Here is a 13,650-nt window from a genome sequence, read left to right as displayed (position 1 = left end):
TTAGGAAATATTTGGACTTTTAAATGATTCACTAATATTTAATTTGAGGCACACTTTTAAAAATAATTTACAAAAAAAAAAAAAAAATTCGTTTCCCATGATGTGCCCTCAAATAATTAGTAATCAAATCCAATTAATTTTCATAATTTAATTAATATAAATCAAGTCATTTAAATAAATATCATGGATCCAATGCATGAATAATAATTAACAATTATCTATTTTACTCATTTCATACATCACATAAATAAATAAATGACAGATAAAGCAAATTAAATGGCCAATGGATTCAACTTTTGACATTTAATTGCTTTAAGTATTATACGGACGTTCTCCAACAGCTTGTAAACACCTTTAGGAAGCTGGTACGTATCTGGAGAAGCAAAATAGCGCTTGGAACGCGCCCGGAGGACCCCACACTAGCTGGCACGCGCCTGAGGGATGAAGCAGCGCGTGGCACGCGCCCCCACGCCCTCACACTCCCTTAGGAGGTGCTGTGGTGCGTGGCACGCGCCTGGACACGCCTCCACGCACCTGGAAGGCGCATCAGCCAACAATCGCGCGTCAAACCACGCGCCTGGGATGCAGACTTGCCTGGCGCGTGCTCCTCACGCGCCAGGGATCTTGACTTTGAATGGCGCGTGTTCCGCACGCGCAAGTGTGTTGAACTTGATTGGCGCGTGCTCCTCACGTGCCAGAAGCTGCTCCGACGTTCTCCTCCGCGCCCTTTGCCGCCGAAAATGCCCCAGCCACCGGAAAATCACCGTTAAATTCCAGAAAAAATTTTAAAAATTCCAAAAAATATAAATTAAGCCCAAAAAATTTTAGAAAAATTCCAGAAAATTCCTAAAGCCTAATTTAACCCTTTTGGACATTCTTGAAGCTTCATAACATCCTTTGATACAGATTACATAGCTTTAAATAAGTTTACAATTTGAAATACAATGGAAAAAATTAAATTACATCATTGAACTTTCGAAGGGCTAAATCAAAGCCTTAATTACATTCATCCAAAGATAAAATTACATTCAATTGACCTATAAGTTTCATCCATGGCCCAAACACACATCATCATCCATTCACAATTATACATACATCATCATGTATCAATATATATCAATATATTAATTCATACATCAACATACATCAATAAATAAATATATGCATATCAAAATTGGATCCATGAATGATAAATTTTGATAAAAACATGATCTCTAGTAATGAATCAAACCATACTCTGATACCACTGTTGGGAAACATGCTAGTTTTAAAAACTTTCTGAGGGATTTTCATACATAGATCTTGATTCATCACATAAAGACAAGTTTTATGCAAAAATAAAATATGATGTATCAATTCAATTAACAGATTAAATACTTACATTAAAGGTCTGAGTAAACCTTTAATTCTTTCCTCTAAAGTAAATGTTCTCACTTATTGTAGATCCCTTAGCAAGATGCCTTCTCCTTGGATCTTCATCTTCTTGGTAATTGTTTTGCCTTTAAGAATCACTCATAAGCCTCCATGAATGACCTTGAAAAACTAGGCTTGTGGGAGTCTCCATTAGATTAGAACATAAACCCTAATTTTCTAGAGAGAGAAAATATATTCATTTTTCCTTCTCATAAAAATCACAACCTAAAATATACATAAACCATGTATATATATAGGTAACAAAAAGATAAAGAAAATAAAACAATAAATCTTTCTCAATCTCTAATTCACATGTTTCAAATCTAATAGGATTCCAATATCAAGTTGGGCTATGAGTGAAAATCCTTTGGGTTTATTATTTTATTGGCTACAATGAATTAATAATTGGCCCGGTCCATGGACCCAATTCAATTAATTCATAAATTAATTTCTACTCTACTAAAAGAAATTAATTGAACACCAATTAAATAATAAATAACCTCTAAGTCAATTTTGCACTTTGACCCCTCTATTCTTAATTAGTTATCGAATAAATAAAGTCATCAATCCGACTACTTAATTAATATATTTATTTTGGTACCTTTGATTATTTCTAACTCGATCACAATAAAACATTTGTTTGACAAAAATAATAAACTTAAATAAATAAATATATAATGAATCATTTTGTCTAAAAATACACGAAGGCCTTCGAATTTATTTTGTGATCAACTATAATCAATACAAAATAAATACATATAACAATGATTCAAATATTGAAAATATAACACTCTAACTATTAATTACATAAGTACTCAAGTGTCGGTCTAAGGATCCCGAAGTATCCGCCGAACAAATCAAAGTAATTATTAATTAATAAAAGAGTTTATAATTTTCTCATGCTTAAGAGTCAAATGCCATGACAATGATAAGGAGCAATTGCATACGACGGCTCTCGCAATATATCTCAACCTAATGCGAATCCAGTTCAAGTCTTAATTAATTATGAGTCCATCCATAATTACCAACTATGAACAATTTATGATTACTATTTATATTCATGTATTGATCGCCATCACATACATATATAAATATCTCTTGTAATCAAATGGACACTATCAATTTCTTAATGAATTGAAACATAATACATTGGACTCACCAATTGTATAAAAGTATAAATATTTCAGATATGTCAGGAACATATGTCACTTTAATCCAAACAGGAATTTGCTATATCAGGGCATATAAATCCCAACATATAGAAGACCATTGGAGTTGCTCTAACCCCTTCTGTGATATCAATTATAAGAGGTCAAACGTTTGCTATTTAATCTAAAAATTTAGGCTACTAAGCAAATGTCGTTTTTGTTCCTAACGTGTGCATTTTTGAAACAACAAACTTAAATATTGAAACCATTACAAACTTAAATTCCGAAACCATAACATCAATAACTTCAGTATGAGAATTGAATTCATCGTCAAGGCCCATCACGTGCGTCAGTTTGATTCATCTTCTCCATCAAATCAGAATGTAATAGAACTCGTGATCTACATTTCCAAATGGAAAGAGTTGCGTTAACAAGAGATGCTGACTTGACTCTTTACAATTTGTTCAAATCAAATTATATGATTATAATGAAAAAGATAAAGAGAAAGAGATTTTTACATTTGTGGGGCTGCATGCTTTTTGTTTGTGGAGCTCACATGAGATAAACCTTACGCTTGCCAAATTTTTTCTCTTGATCTTAGGAATTTAGATCATGTCACGTGAGAACTTTATTTTGTTAATGCAATAATTTTAAATAAATTATGGAATAAATATGGAAATGTGTTTAATTCTAAACTTAATAGGGTTGCAGTCTTGTATCACAAAGTAGGAAAATGATACTTACACCAAAGTAATACACCGATTTATCCGAATCTATGTGTCTGCTTAGATGGATATCCACGTCAGAAATCAATATAGTAACTCTAAATTCTCTCTCTTCCATTTTCTCTCTTTTTACTTATCTTCCCGACAAAGCAATAAATCAGTTTCTCTCTCTCCTTTCTTATCTTTACCACTATTAATCTCTTTTGCATCAGGCATCTCTGTGAAATAAATATTTTAGGAAATTGTGAAAAATATATATATTGTATATTGGCTAATTTCATTGTCAAAACAAGTCCGATCGAGTTATAATATTTTGGTTCAGAATTTCAAGGTTGAAGATCGAATACGGATTTGAAGAAATTCAAGTGGTCATGGTTTACTATACTCCGAGATGATGAGAACAACATTTTAAAAAGGTATGTGAGTGTGTAAGAACACTTAGGAAGTTATGGAAGTTTGAAGTGTTTAGAAAATTACATTCTGTCCATTTGGTACTGGTAGTCAAAATCTAGTACTGGTAGGAGATTCACTTCTGTCCATTTGGTACTGGTAGCCAAAATTTAGTACTGGTAGGAAATTCACTTCTATCCATTGGGAACCGATAGGAACCAGTAGCCACATTCTAGTACCGATTTAAGTAAGTCCTGATCAGTTTAGAACTTCAGTTTTCTTATTCTATTTGTTTCCTTTTTGGATTAGATTTCCTTCCAAGTCATATGCACGAAATTTTCTATATTTTCAAAAGGACTATGACATTTTAAACTCTATATAAACGTTGCCATACACATAAGTATATTCACGACTTTTGCATAGAAAATTCAGATCCAATTGAGAGCCATCTTTGAGAGATATTTTTATTCATTCAGAAAGTCAATCTGATTTTTCTGATTTTATTTTTGAGAGTACACACATAAACACAAGAGTGATTTAGGAGTGTTGTTCTCTATCTCATCGAAATTGGAGCATAATTGAAGATTCAAAAATTCCGGAAAAGCAGAATTCATTCATTCTTCGTCAAATTCAGATCTAGAAGAAAAGGGGTGAAGTGATCACACTTTGAAGGGGTCAAAGCATTTGTGGAGTGTTGTCTGATCTACCTGTAACTCTTCTACAGAGATCAAGAGTAAGTCTGAGGTCGAGAGCCATTGGACAGGGAAGTCGCAAAATCAGAGATTGTCAGCAATTAATTTTTGGTAAAACGATAGGGAGTGAGACTGGGTCAAAGTTCGGTATACTTTACTTCAAATATAGTGGATCGTTTATCTCAGGACTGCAACGTCCAACGAGGTTTTTCCTGTTAGTCTATTCTACCAATTGGGGTTTCCTCGATAAAATCTTGATGTCATCTCTCAAACTCTATTTATTTTACTTGCACTTTATTTTTGCTTTGTGGTTTGATTTTAGTTTTATTTCGGTAAAATTAAAATAAGTAAAAATTAGATAAAAGAGCAAGTTAAATATATTTACCATCCTCTAGGTTATTTATCCATATTATATTCCACAACCATTCTGCTACGCACAATCAACAATCTCAACCATGAACTCCCACCTTATCATCTCATTGACCACTAGCGGTAATCTAATTTATTATATGAAAGATATAATGTCCATATATATGGTATATGAAGTTATAACAGAAAATTATATATCGCGAATTAATATTTTTCTTGATTGATGAAGATAATTATTTAAAATTTAATTTTAAAGAAAATTGACCGGCTCAAAGCAAATCATTTCGACTCCTAATCTTGATGATATTGCATTCAGGTAGATTCAACTAAGGAAATAAATTAAAATTTTCGGTGTGAGTATCACTACTCAAATCACAAAATAATATGTGATATGAATATTGCATCTTTCGGGTAAATGTGTTGCCTATGTGATATAACACTAATAGTAATGAGTGAAAGTCTAGTTGTTTGAAAACAGCCAGTGCTAACTACACTCATAGACATAAAAACATATATTATGCTAGTTGGCAAAGTGATGTTATAAACATCTCTATTGGTATAAAAGAAGTGATGTTAAACATCTCTACGATGGACTCAGGAATTTGTGTAAGGCAAGCAATAGTGTGATTTTTTTTGTAATTTCAGAGAGGCAATATGAAATTTTCATAAGTATATAGCTCAAAAAGAAAAGATAAGTAATATTAATGCTAAAAAAGTATAAAAAAAAAAAAAAAAAATTAGTGGGGCAATTGGCCCTGGTTGTATGCTAGATCCGTCCCTCTATCGGTACAAAAGAAGAAGACATAATGATATCATCTGTGACCATATCGCTCCTCATGGATTGCACTGTTGATTCAAGAGGATGCATGGCAGGGGAGGAGCATGAGAGGATCCGGACTCCTAATAGATTACCGAATCATCCAACAGCAAATGGGGGTCCTTGATGGAGTGATATCTCTTCACTGTAAGTCATTTAGTACTGTAGGACCACGGCTAGGTGATCCAAGTGGTTGCCTACGCCTTCCAATTTAGGTCCAAAAATTTATATCATTAGGATCTTTTAAAATTTTAGACCTCACATTTATTTAGGGCCTCAGAGAATATTAAGTCTTTCAGAGTCGGTACTAAGACGCCCAATCAACTGATAAGACGATCCCCACTGTCATATCACTAGGTGATGATGTTCTCATGTGTCCATGGGTTATATAAACTTGAAGAAGTTTTTAAAACTAGGTTTTTTTTTTTTTTTTTTTTTTCTAATTATTAAAATTAGTTCACGGGTTAAATAAAAAGTTTGTGGATAACGTCTGTCTTGCTAAATGAGGACGTCACAGTTACACTTCTTTTTGATCTAATCCAAATAAAGGAACATAGTCAATTTACATGGATAACGTCTATTTTTCGGGGAATTTGGAATGTTTTTGTCTCGAACCACTTTCTTTTGAGATTTAAGATTAATATTAAAAACGTAAATATAATAGATTGTAACTAAAATGAAATTCTATTGCCATGTTTGAAATAAACTAAAATTTATTAAAGAAAAATGATACTTGCACGATTACTTAAGTTCAAAATTTAAGTCGATGTGTCACTATAGCTGTACTACACTTAAAAAGATAAAATTTTAAAGACAAAACTATCCTTACAAAATCTCAATTACTAGTAATACTTCTCTTCATCTATCTCTATCCCATAGTCAAATAATTCTTTATTTTCTTCTCTCACACTTTTCTCCATTACTCATTGATTTTACTTCAGGATACACAAATATATCATTTTACACTACTTTGGTTTTCTTTCCCGTTATCTTCGTCATCGTCACCGTAGCCGTCGCCATACAAACACGCACCACTTTTCTTTCTTCTTTTTTTCATTTTTTTTGTAGTTATGATGAAAATTTTAAAAACTTTTTATTTATTTATTTATTTTTTTTTTATGTTTTACGAAATTTTGTATATTCTTAAACATATATATATATATATATACATAAAGGAGAGGGTGTTAGGAAATCAGTACCAATTAGTATTAAAAGTACTTCTAATACTAATTGGTACTGGTTTGCTAATAGAGAGAGTGTTTTGATAAAATTTTAAAAACAAAATTATGGGAATTGAATTGCAGTATGCTTAAGAATCTATGTATACATATTCTGATGATTTCTTTTTAGAAATTTATATATTATTATACATCTATATAGCGACACATAGTGTTCTAATAAAATTTATAAAAGCAATTTAAGAAATTTTTAATTATAGTTGTTTTTTAAACGATGATTTCAATCAAGTGATTCTAAAAAATGGAGGATGAATACAAGAAGGCAATATAAAGGTAATTTTGTCTTTGAAAATTTATATTGTTTTAATAAACATGCTAGTGGAACCATTTGATTGCCATATTAATTTGTCTTTTGTGTCACGTACAATCTGTCTAACAAATCAGTCTAATCTTTCTGTCTGAGTATCACGACTCTTTATTAAAATAAATTTGAAAGAAAGAAAATAGATTTTGTATCATTTTAGAATGAGAGACTAGGTAGCAATTAATTCCAAATATCTAAAGATGTGTTCTGTTGCATGGACTTCCAGTCTTAGAATTAAAATTTGATAAAATTTTGGTTCAATTTTCTTAATTGTTTTTTTTCAAATTCCACCAATTTCAATTCCAATGCTCCAATTTCATATAACAATATATATCCAATATCCTTCTTTAAATTCAATTCTTGTGAAATCCAGCTATTCCAAACTCAAGGAAGTGTTCTCTTTCCATTTTTCTTTTCTCTAAGGGATAGTTTGGTGCGGTAGAATGAAATACAAAGAAAGTGGAATGAAATGGTTTTTTTTTTTTTTTTTTTTCCATTATTGTGTTTGGTGCCCAATTTTAAACTTAGAATCGTCATTCTCCACCATTCTTGGAGAATGGCCATTCCATCAAAATCATTCCACCTTCTGACAAAAAGAATGACCATTCCATTCCTACTTTAAAAAAAAATACAAACTAAAAAACATATTAAAAAATAAAACTTAACAAATTACAAACCCACCGTTGGCATCATCATCTCCTATATCGACAGTGAAACATACAAGAACACACAACCCAACCTAACCCATTGTCGAACAGAAATTTGGTTGCCGTTGTGGAGCTCTCTAGCCGCCGTCCTTGTCTATTGTCGGCGTTCTTTAAGCATACTCAAAAGCTTCACTGCCGGGAATACAACTGTCAGTGTTGCCGTCCTTTTTGCTTACCATCAGTCTTACCAGTCCACCCTCTGTGCTCACCATCAGTTCAACGCCATCTTGCCGACGATTCAAAAGCTCAATTCAGACCCTCCTCGCCGGTAAGTTCAGCACCGCCATCCTTCTTGATTGACTGGGATTTTTTTATTACTAAACTATTTAAATCAATCCATAAGTAATTTGAAAGTCGGACGCATTTGACTTTTTCTTGTGAGTGAAATATGACATCATTCTTCACTCAAATAAATATCGTAATGAATATGTCTAATTTTCGAATTCCAACAATTATAACATACGAATTCATGTATAGGTATGAATGGTGACATACCCGTATTGTGTCAATATAGGATACAGATATTCAGTGATATGTGTCTACGGATACTTCCTAAGTGTATGCATAATTTTAAAAAATATTATTTTCTTACCATATTATCGTAGTATAATTGTTAAAAATAGTTTAAATTTTATTTTTTAAAAAAGTATATATATATATATATATATATATATATATATATATATATATATATATATCATGATTTTGTATGTAATAATGGAAGAACAATGCTTAGTTTACTCACCGGTGAGTAACTTCACCCTACTCACCCCTTATGTGTTCTAATAACAAAATAATACATCCGTTTTAATAATAAAATAACCCACGCGATCCTCTGCTTTTTCGAATCAACCATTGAATAAACATACAGGACTTTTATTATATTAAAACTGACGTGTTATTTTGTTTTTGAAATACGTAGGGGTGAATATGGTAAAACAATTTACCAGTGAGTAGCTAAGCATTATCCATAATGGGATGCATTTAAATTCATAATTTTATAATCAAAGAATTTACCAAAATTTAATTTTTATGTAAATAAAAAAAAAATTATTATTATTTTTATCATATGCTAGTATTCGTATCTTGTTTTTTTTATAAAAAAAAATATATATATATATATATATGTCATATCAATGTACTCATATTTATTGTATCTATATTTCTCAGGGCAAACTTTTATCACTATAACAGGCAATGACACATGAATACAATAAATATTGAGGACATTGTTACACACTGACGTGACAGACATAACAGTTGCATAATTAAGCAAATGTCGTTTTTGTTCCTAACGTGTGCATTTTTGAAACAACGAACTTAAAAATATTGGAACAATCACAAACTTAAATACCGTAACCATAACATCAATAACTGCCGTATGAAACTTTAATCCACCGTCAAAGGCCCATCAAGTGCATCAATTTGATTCATCTTCTCCATCAAATCAGAATGTAATAGATTGGATTAGAGCAAGAGGCATAGTGCTCTTGATCTACATTTATAAATGTTGAGAGCCGCATTAATAAGAGTTGTTGACTTGATTTTTCAGTTCAAATCAAATTATACGATTATAACGAAAAAGATAAAGAGAAGAGATTTTCGCATTTGTGAGAGCCGCATACTATTTGTTTGTTAGGATCAAGATTAGGCGATTTAGGTGATCGCCTAGAACTCCCAATTAATTGGACTCAAAATTATATATTATTAGAATCTTCTAAAATTTTGTACTTCACATTTGCCTAAAGCCTCAGAGAATATTAGGTATCTCTGGACCAACCCCGACTAAGACGCACATAAAATGATGAAAGTTTGCCCGATCAATACATGAGGCCTACTGATAGGCCGATTTCCACAATCATATCAGTAGGTGATGATGTTCTCATGTGCCTGTATGGATTATATAAACTTGAAGAGGTTTCTAAAAACTAGTTTTTTAATTTTTTTTTTCTTTCTAATTATTAAAATTAGTTCACAGGTTAAATAAAAAGCTTGTGGATAACGTCTATCTTGCTAAATGAGGACGTCACAGTTACACTTCTGTTTGATTAGTGAAATCACTGACTATGTTTTGTCTCGAACCAATTTCTTTTGGGATTTAAAATTAGAATTAAAAACGTAAATAGAATAGATTGTAAAATGAAATTCTATTGCCATGTTTGGGATAAACTAAAATTTATTAAAAGGAATTTGAAGGAAAGAAAATAGATTTTGTATCATTTTAGAATGAGAGACTTGGCGGTTGATAGGACAGCAATTAATTTCAAATATATGAAGGATGTGTTCGGTTGTATGAAACTGAAGCTTTAGAATTGAAATTGGTGAAATTTGATAAAATTTTGATTCAATTTTTTTAATTATTTTTCTCAAATTCTACTAATTTCAATTTTAAGACTCCAATTCCATATAACCCGAATATATCCAAAATCCTTTTAAAAATCCAATTCTTGTGAAATCAAGCTATTTCAAACTCGAGGTGTGCTCTCTCTCCATTTTTATTTTTTTATTTTTTTTTTATTTTTGTGGAAAAGTTAAGCTACTGACTTAAATAATAAGAATTTACAATAGTGAGCCTAGGCCAAGCAAACCACAAAGCCCTAGCCCAACCCAATTACCAAACAAGCTAAACATGGACAAGCCCATCCCAATTTAACAAACCAGAAAACCAGTTCTCTTAAGAAACAAAAAAATACCAAACTCTGAATTCCTCTTGGGCCTTCACCGTCAATTCTAAAATGTTAAGAGTTAGGTGAGCTCGTAAGTTCAACATCACCTTGATATGCAATAGTGGCGTCACATAACAATTAGATAAACATAACTAATGAAAATGTATAATTCGTAGCTAGTTAGATTCTAAGCTCCGATAATTTTATATATTAAATTAATCCACTTGATTAATTGTTAAATTAAATTTAAATATATAATTTTCACTTAAACTCCTAATATAACGATTCACATTTGTAACAACATATCAAAACCTAATATGTAAGAATTATATGCAACAACATAGAAAAGAAACAAATCCAACCTTCAATATATAAATACATAGATAAAAAGGGAATCCGACATTTTTAACAAGGCCAGGCATCCAATATCACATGTATGTTCAATAATAAATAAGAAATCCAAACTTCAACATTTTTTTTCCCCCGGTAGGTTTTGAGGATCTTACTCGTCACCAATCAAGTATTAACACTACATGAAATGTTTTTCTGCATGTAAAAAATAAAAAAATAAAAAAAGAAAATTCATAGACACAAAATAAATTTCATAGTCAATAGTATCTTTTCATTATGCAACAATCAATAATTTTGAGTCGTGAGAAGAAGTGCGAACTTCAGTTCTCTTATATTGTCCATGTATATACAGTATCACATACAATGTACGTGGAGATTGCATAGCCATGCAATCAAAAGATGGAGTACTCCTGATTTTGTGCACACATGTTGTATTGTATTGATCAACTAACAAGCAACACGTGTCATTGTATACACGTGTGATGCTTGTGGACAGTCCGATGCAGTACCAGTATGTTACAATGTACATAATCTAAGCTCTAAACAATGCTAGCTGTTTCACATTATTCTTATAAAGATTTGAACCCTCAAATTTTAACTTTAAAAGATGAGAAAGTACCACTAAATTACAACCTTTGTCTAACAATAATTGTTCATTCGGCTATATATAGTACCTAGTTTCGCTTGCATTGTATACCAATCTCACAATCTTTCTACACACACGAGCTGGAATGGCTACTCCTTTAGTCATCACATCCTCCTTAGTCATGTTCATGATCTTGATCACCAATTTCATGATGATCAATGTCTGTTTCTCTGAACCTACTTGCCAGCCAACCTATCCACCAAATGCAGTTCCGGTAGCTAATGAAGATGTGGACATGTTGCAATTTCCTCTTAATCTCGAGTACTTAGAAGCAGAATTCTACTTGTTTGCTGCACTGGGATATGGACTTGATGTGGTTGCTCCGCAGCAAGCCATGGGCGGTCCTCCTCCCATCGGGGCCAGGAAAGCTAACCTTGATTTCCCCGTGCAGGACATCATCAAAGAATTCGCATACCAAGAAGTTGGTCATCTCAGGTTCGGATCTCTCTATGATCTATATACACATGTATATATACTATTAAGTTTGAATAACATTGTGAACGGTTTTTGTACATGTTTGCGTACCCTTCTTTGAAAACTGAACTAAACAAGCGCATAAACTTCGTATATGTTGATTGATTGTATACAGGGCCATCAAATCAACAGTTGGCGGGTTTCCAAGGCCTCTGATGGATCTAAGCAGTAAGAACTTCGCAAAACTGTTCGACGAAGCATTCGGATACAAACTCCTCCCTCCCTTCGACCCGTATCGTGACAGCCTGAGTTACATGTTAGGTTCTTATGTGATTCCATACATGGGACTTGTAGGTTATGTTGGGACAAATCCAAATCTCATTGGCTACAAATCAAAGATGGTAAGGCATCATTTTGGCCTTGAAATGCCATATATAGCTTAAGCACGGATTCTCTATTGTAACAACAGACGTATTGTATAGCAGAGAACAAATGTGATCACTCAAACACGTGAAGTGTCCACATATGTGAATGATCACAGTCGTCCTCTGTTGTACAGCAAAATGTTGTAACGTACAGCAAAAGGTTCCAAGTCATATAACTTCTCACCCATGTTTCAATATATATATATCAAGCTTTTAACAAAAAACATTGTCTGGTGCAGCTGTTGGCAGGACTTTTGGGGGTTGAAGGCGGCCAAGATGCCGTTATACGAACATATCTGTACGAGCGATTGAATGAAACAGTGAAGCCATACAACATCACGGTAGCAGAGTTTACAATCCGCATTTCGGAGCTGAGGAACAAACTGGCAATGTGTGGCATCAAAGATGAAGGAATCATAGTCCCACTTGAGCTCGGGGCCGAGAACCGAACCACAAGCAATGTTTTGTCAGCCAACACTGACTCCCTCTCTTACAGCAGAATTCCAGCAGAGATATTGAGGGTCCTGTATGACTCCGGCGACGAGAGTATGCCCGGCGGATTCTATCCCATGGGAGGAAATGGAAAGATTGCTAGGGGATTTCTGAAATAGGCATAGCCAAAAATGCTAGCCCAGACATTAATTAATGAATAAATAATTTCTATTTTCATGTAATGTTGTTATGATCAACGTAAGTGATCAATCTGTTGTTTTTTTATTATCATGTAATGTTGTTATGATCAATGTAAGTGATCAATCTTTTGCTGTGAAATTGGCATTTCCTATATAAGTGCTCAAAAAAATTCATGGGTTCGTCAGCATGTATTGATTTGTAACAAGAAAACATTACTCAATATTGGTCCAGCGCAAGTAATGTTTGAATGAAATACTAAAGACGATTTTGAAATACAAGTCAACTTTTATCAAATGAACACTTAATTACAATAAATATTGAGGACATTTTTTTTTTTTTTCAACAAAATATTGAGGACATTGATAAACAAAACGTCACATGCATCTTATCCATCAATTCAGCATGGAATAGATCGGATTAGGTTGGATCAGGATCATCTATCATGAAAAAATTTAGTTCATGTTCCGTTCATTCAAATCGACAATATATACAACAATTTCATATCCATTATGTTATAAATTTGAAAAGATGTTAAATTCTCCATTCAATAGAATTACTAATATATTGTATGAGTGTTGCATCTTCTATATAAATGTGTTGTATAAATATTATGTGACATAGTGCATTTAGCTAAATTTGGATAGGATGACTCAACATAAGGAAAACTAAGCCACCCTTGCCCTGATTAAATTTGGCTTTGGATGAACTAATG

General features: G+C 32.5%; 1 protein-coding gene across 1 annotated transcript; it reads left to right on the top strand.

Moving 5' to 3' along the window:
* The first annotated feature begins 11,531 nt into the window (after positions 1 to 11,531).
* LOC132298669 (ferritin-like catalase Nec2) lies at positions 11,532 to 13,125 on the top strand. Its single transcript, XM_059795060.1, has 3 exons — positions 11,532 to 11,901; positions 12,056 to 12,281; positions 12,545 to 13,125. The coding sequence occupies exons 1-3, from the start codon at positions 11,552 to 11,554 to the stop codon at positions 12,914 to 12,916; spliced, it is 948 nt and encodes a 315-aa protein (XP_059651043.1). The 5' UTR covers positions 11,532 to 11,551; the 3' UTR covers positions 12,917 to 13,125.
* The last annotated feature ends 525 nt before the right edge of the window (positions 13,126 to 13,650 follow it).

The sequence above is a fragment of the Cornus florida genome, unplaced genomic scaffold, assembly GCF_030987335.1.
Source record: "Cornus florida cultivar Cherokee Brave unplaced genomic scaffold, ASM3098733v1 CherokeeBrave_3.0.0_Hap2_Chr03, whole genome shotgun sequence".
In the NCBI taxonomy this organism is placed as follows: Eukaryota; Viridiplantae; Streptophyta; class Magnoliopsida; order Cornales; family Cornaceae; genus Cornus; species Cornus florida.
The sequence above is the reverse complement of the archived record's forward strand: the minus strand, read 5'-3'. Positions and strand labels throughout refer to the sequence as shown.

Coding starts and splice junctions, on each gene's coding strand:
- LOC132298669 (XM_059795060.1), top strand. CDS start 11,552: ATGGCTACTCCTTTAGTCATCACATCCTCCTTAGTCATGTTCATGATC. Junction 11,902..12,055: donor CAAGAAGTTGGTCATCTCAG/GTTCGGATCTCT, acceptor GATTGTATACAG/GGCCATCAAATCAACAGTTG. Junction 12,282..12,544: donor TTGGCTACAAATCAAAGATG/GTAAGGCATCAT, acceptor TGTCTGGTGCAG/CTGTTGGCAGGACTTTTGGG.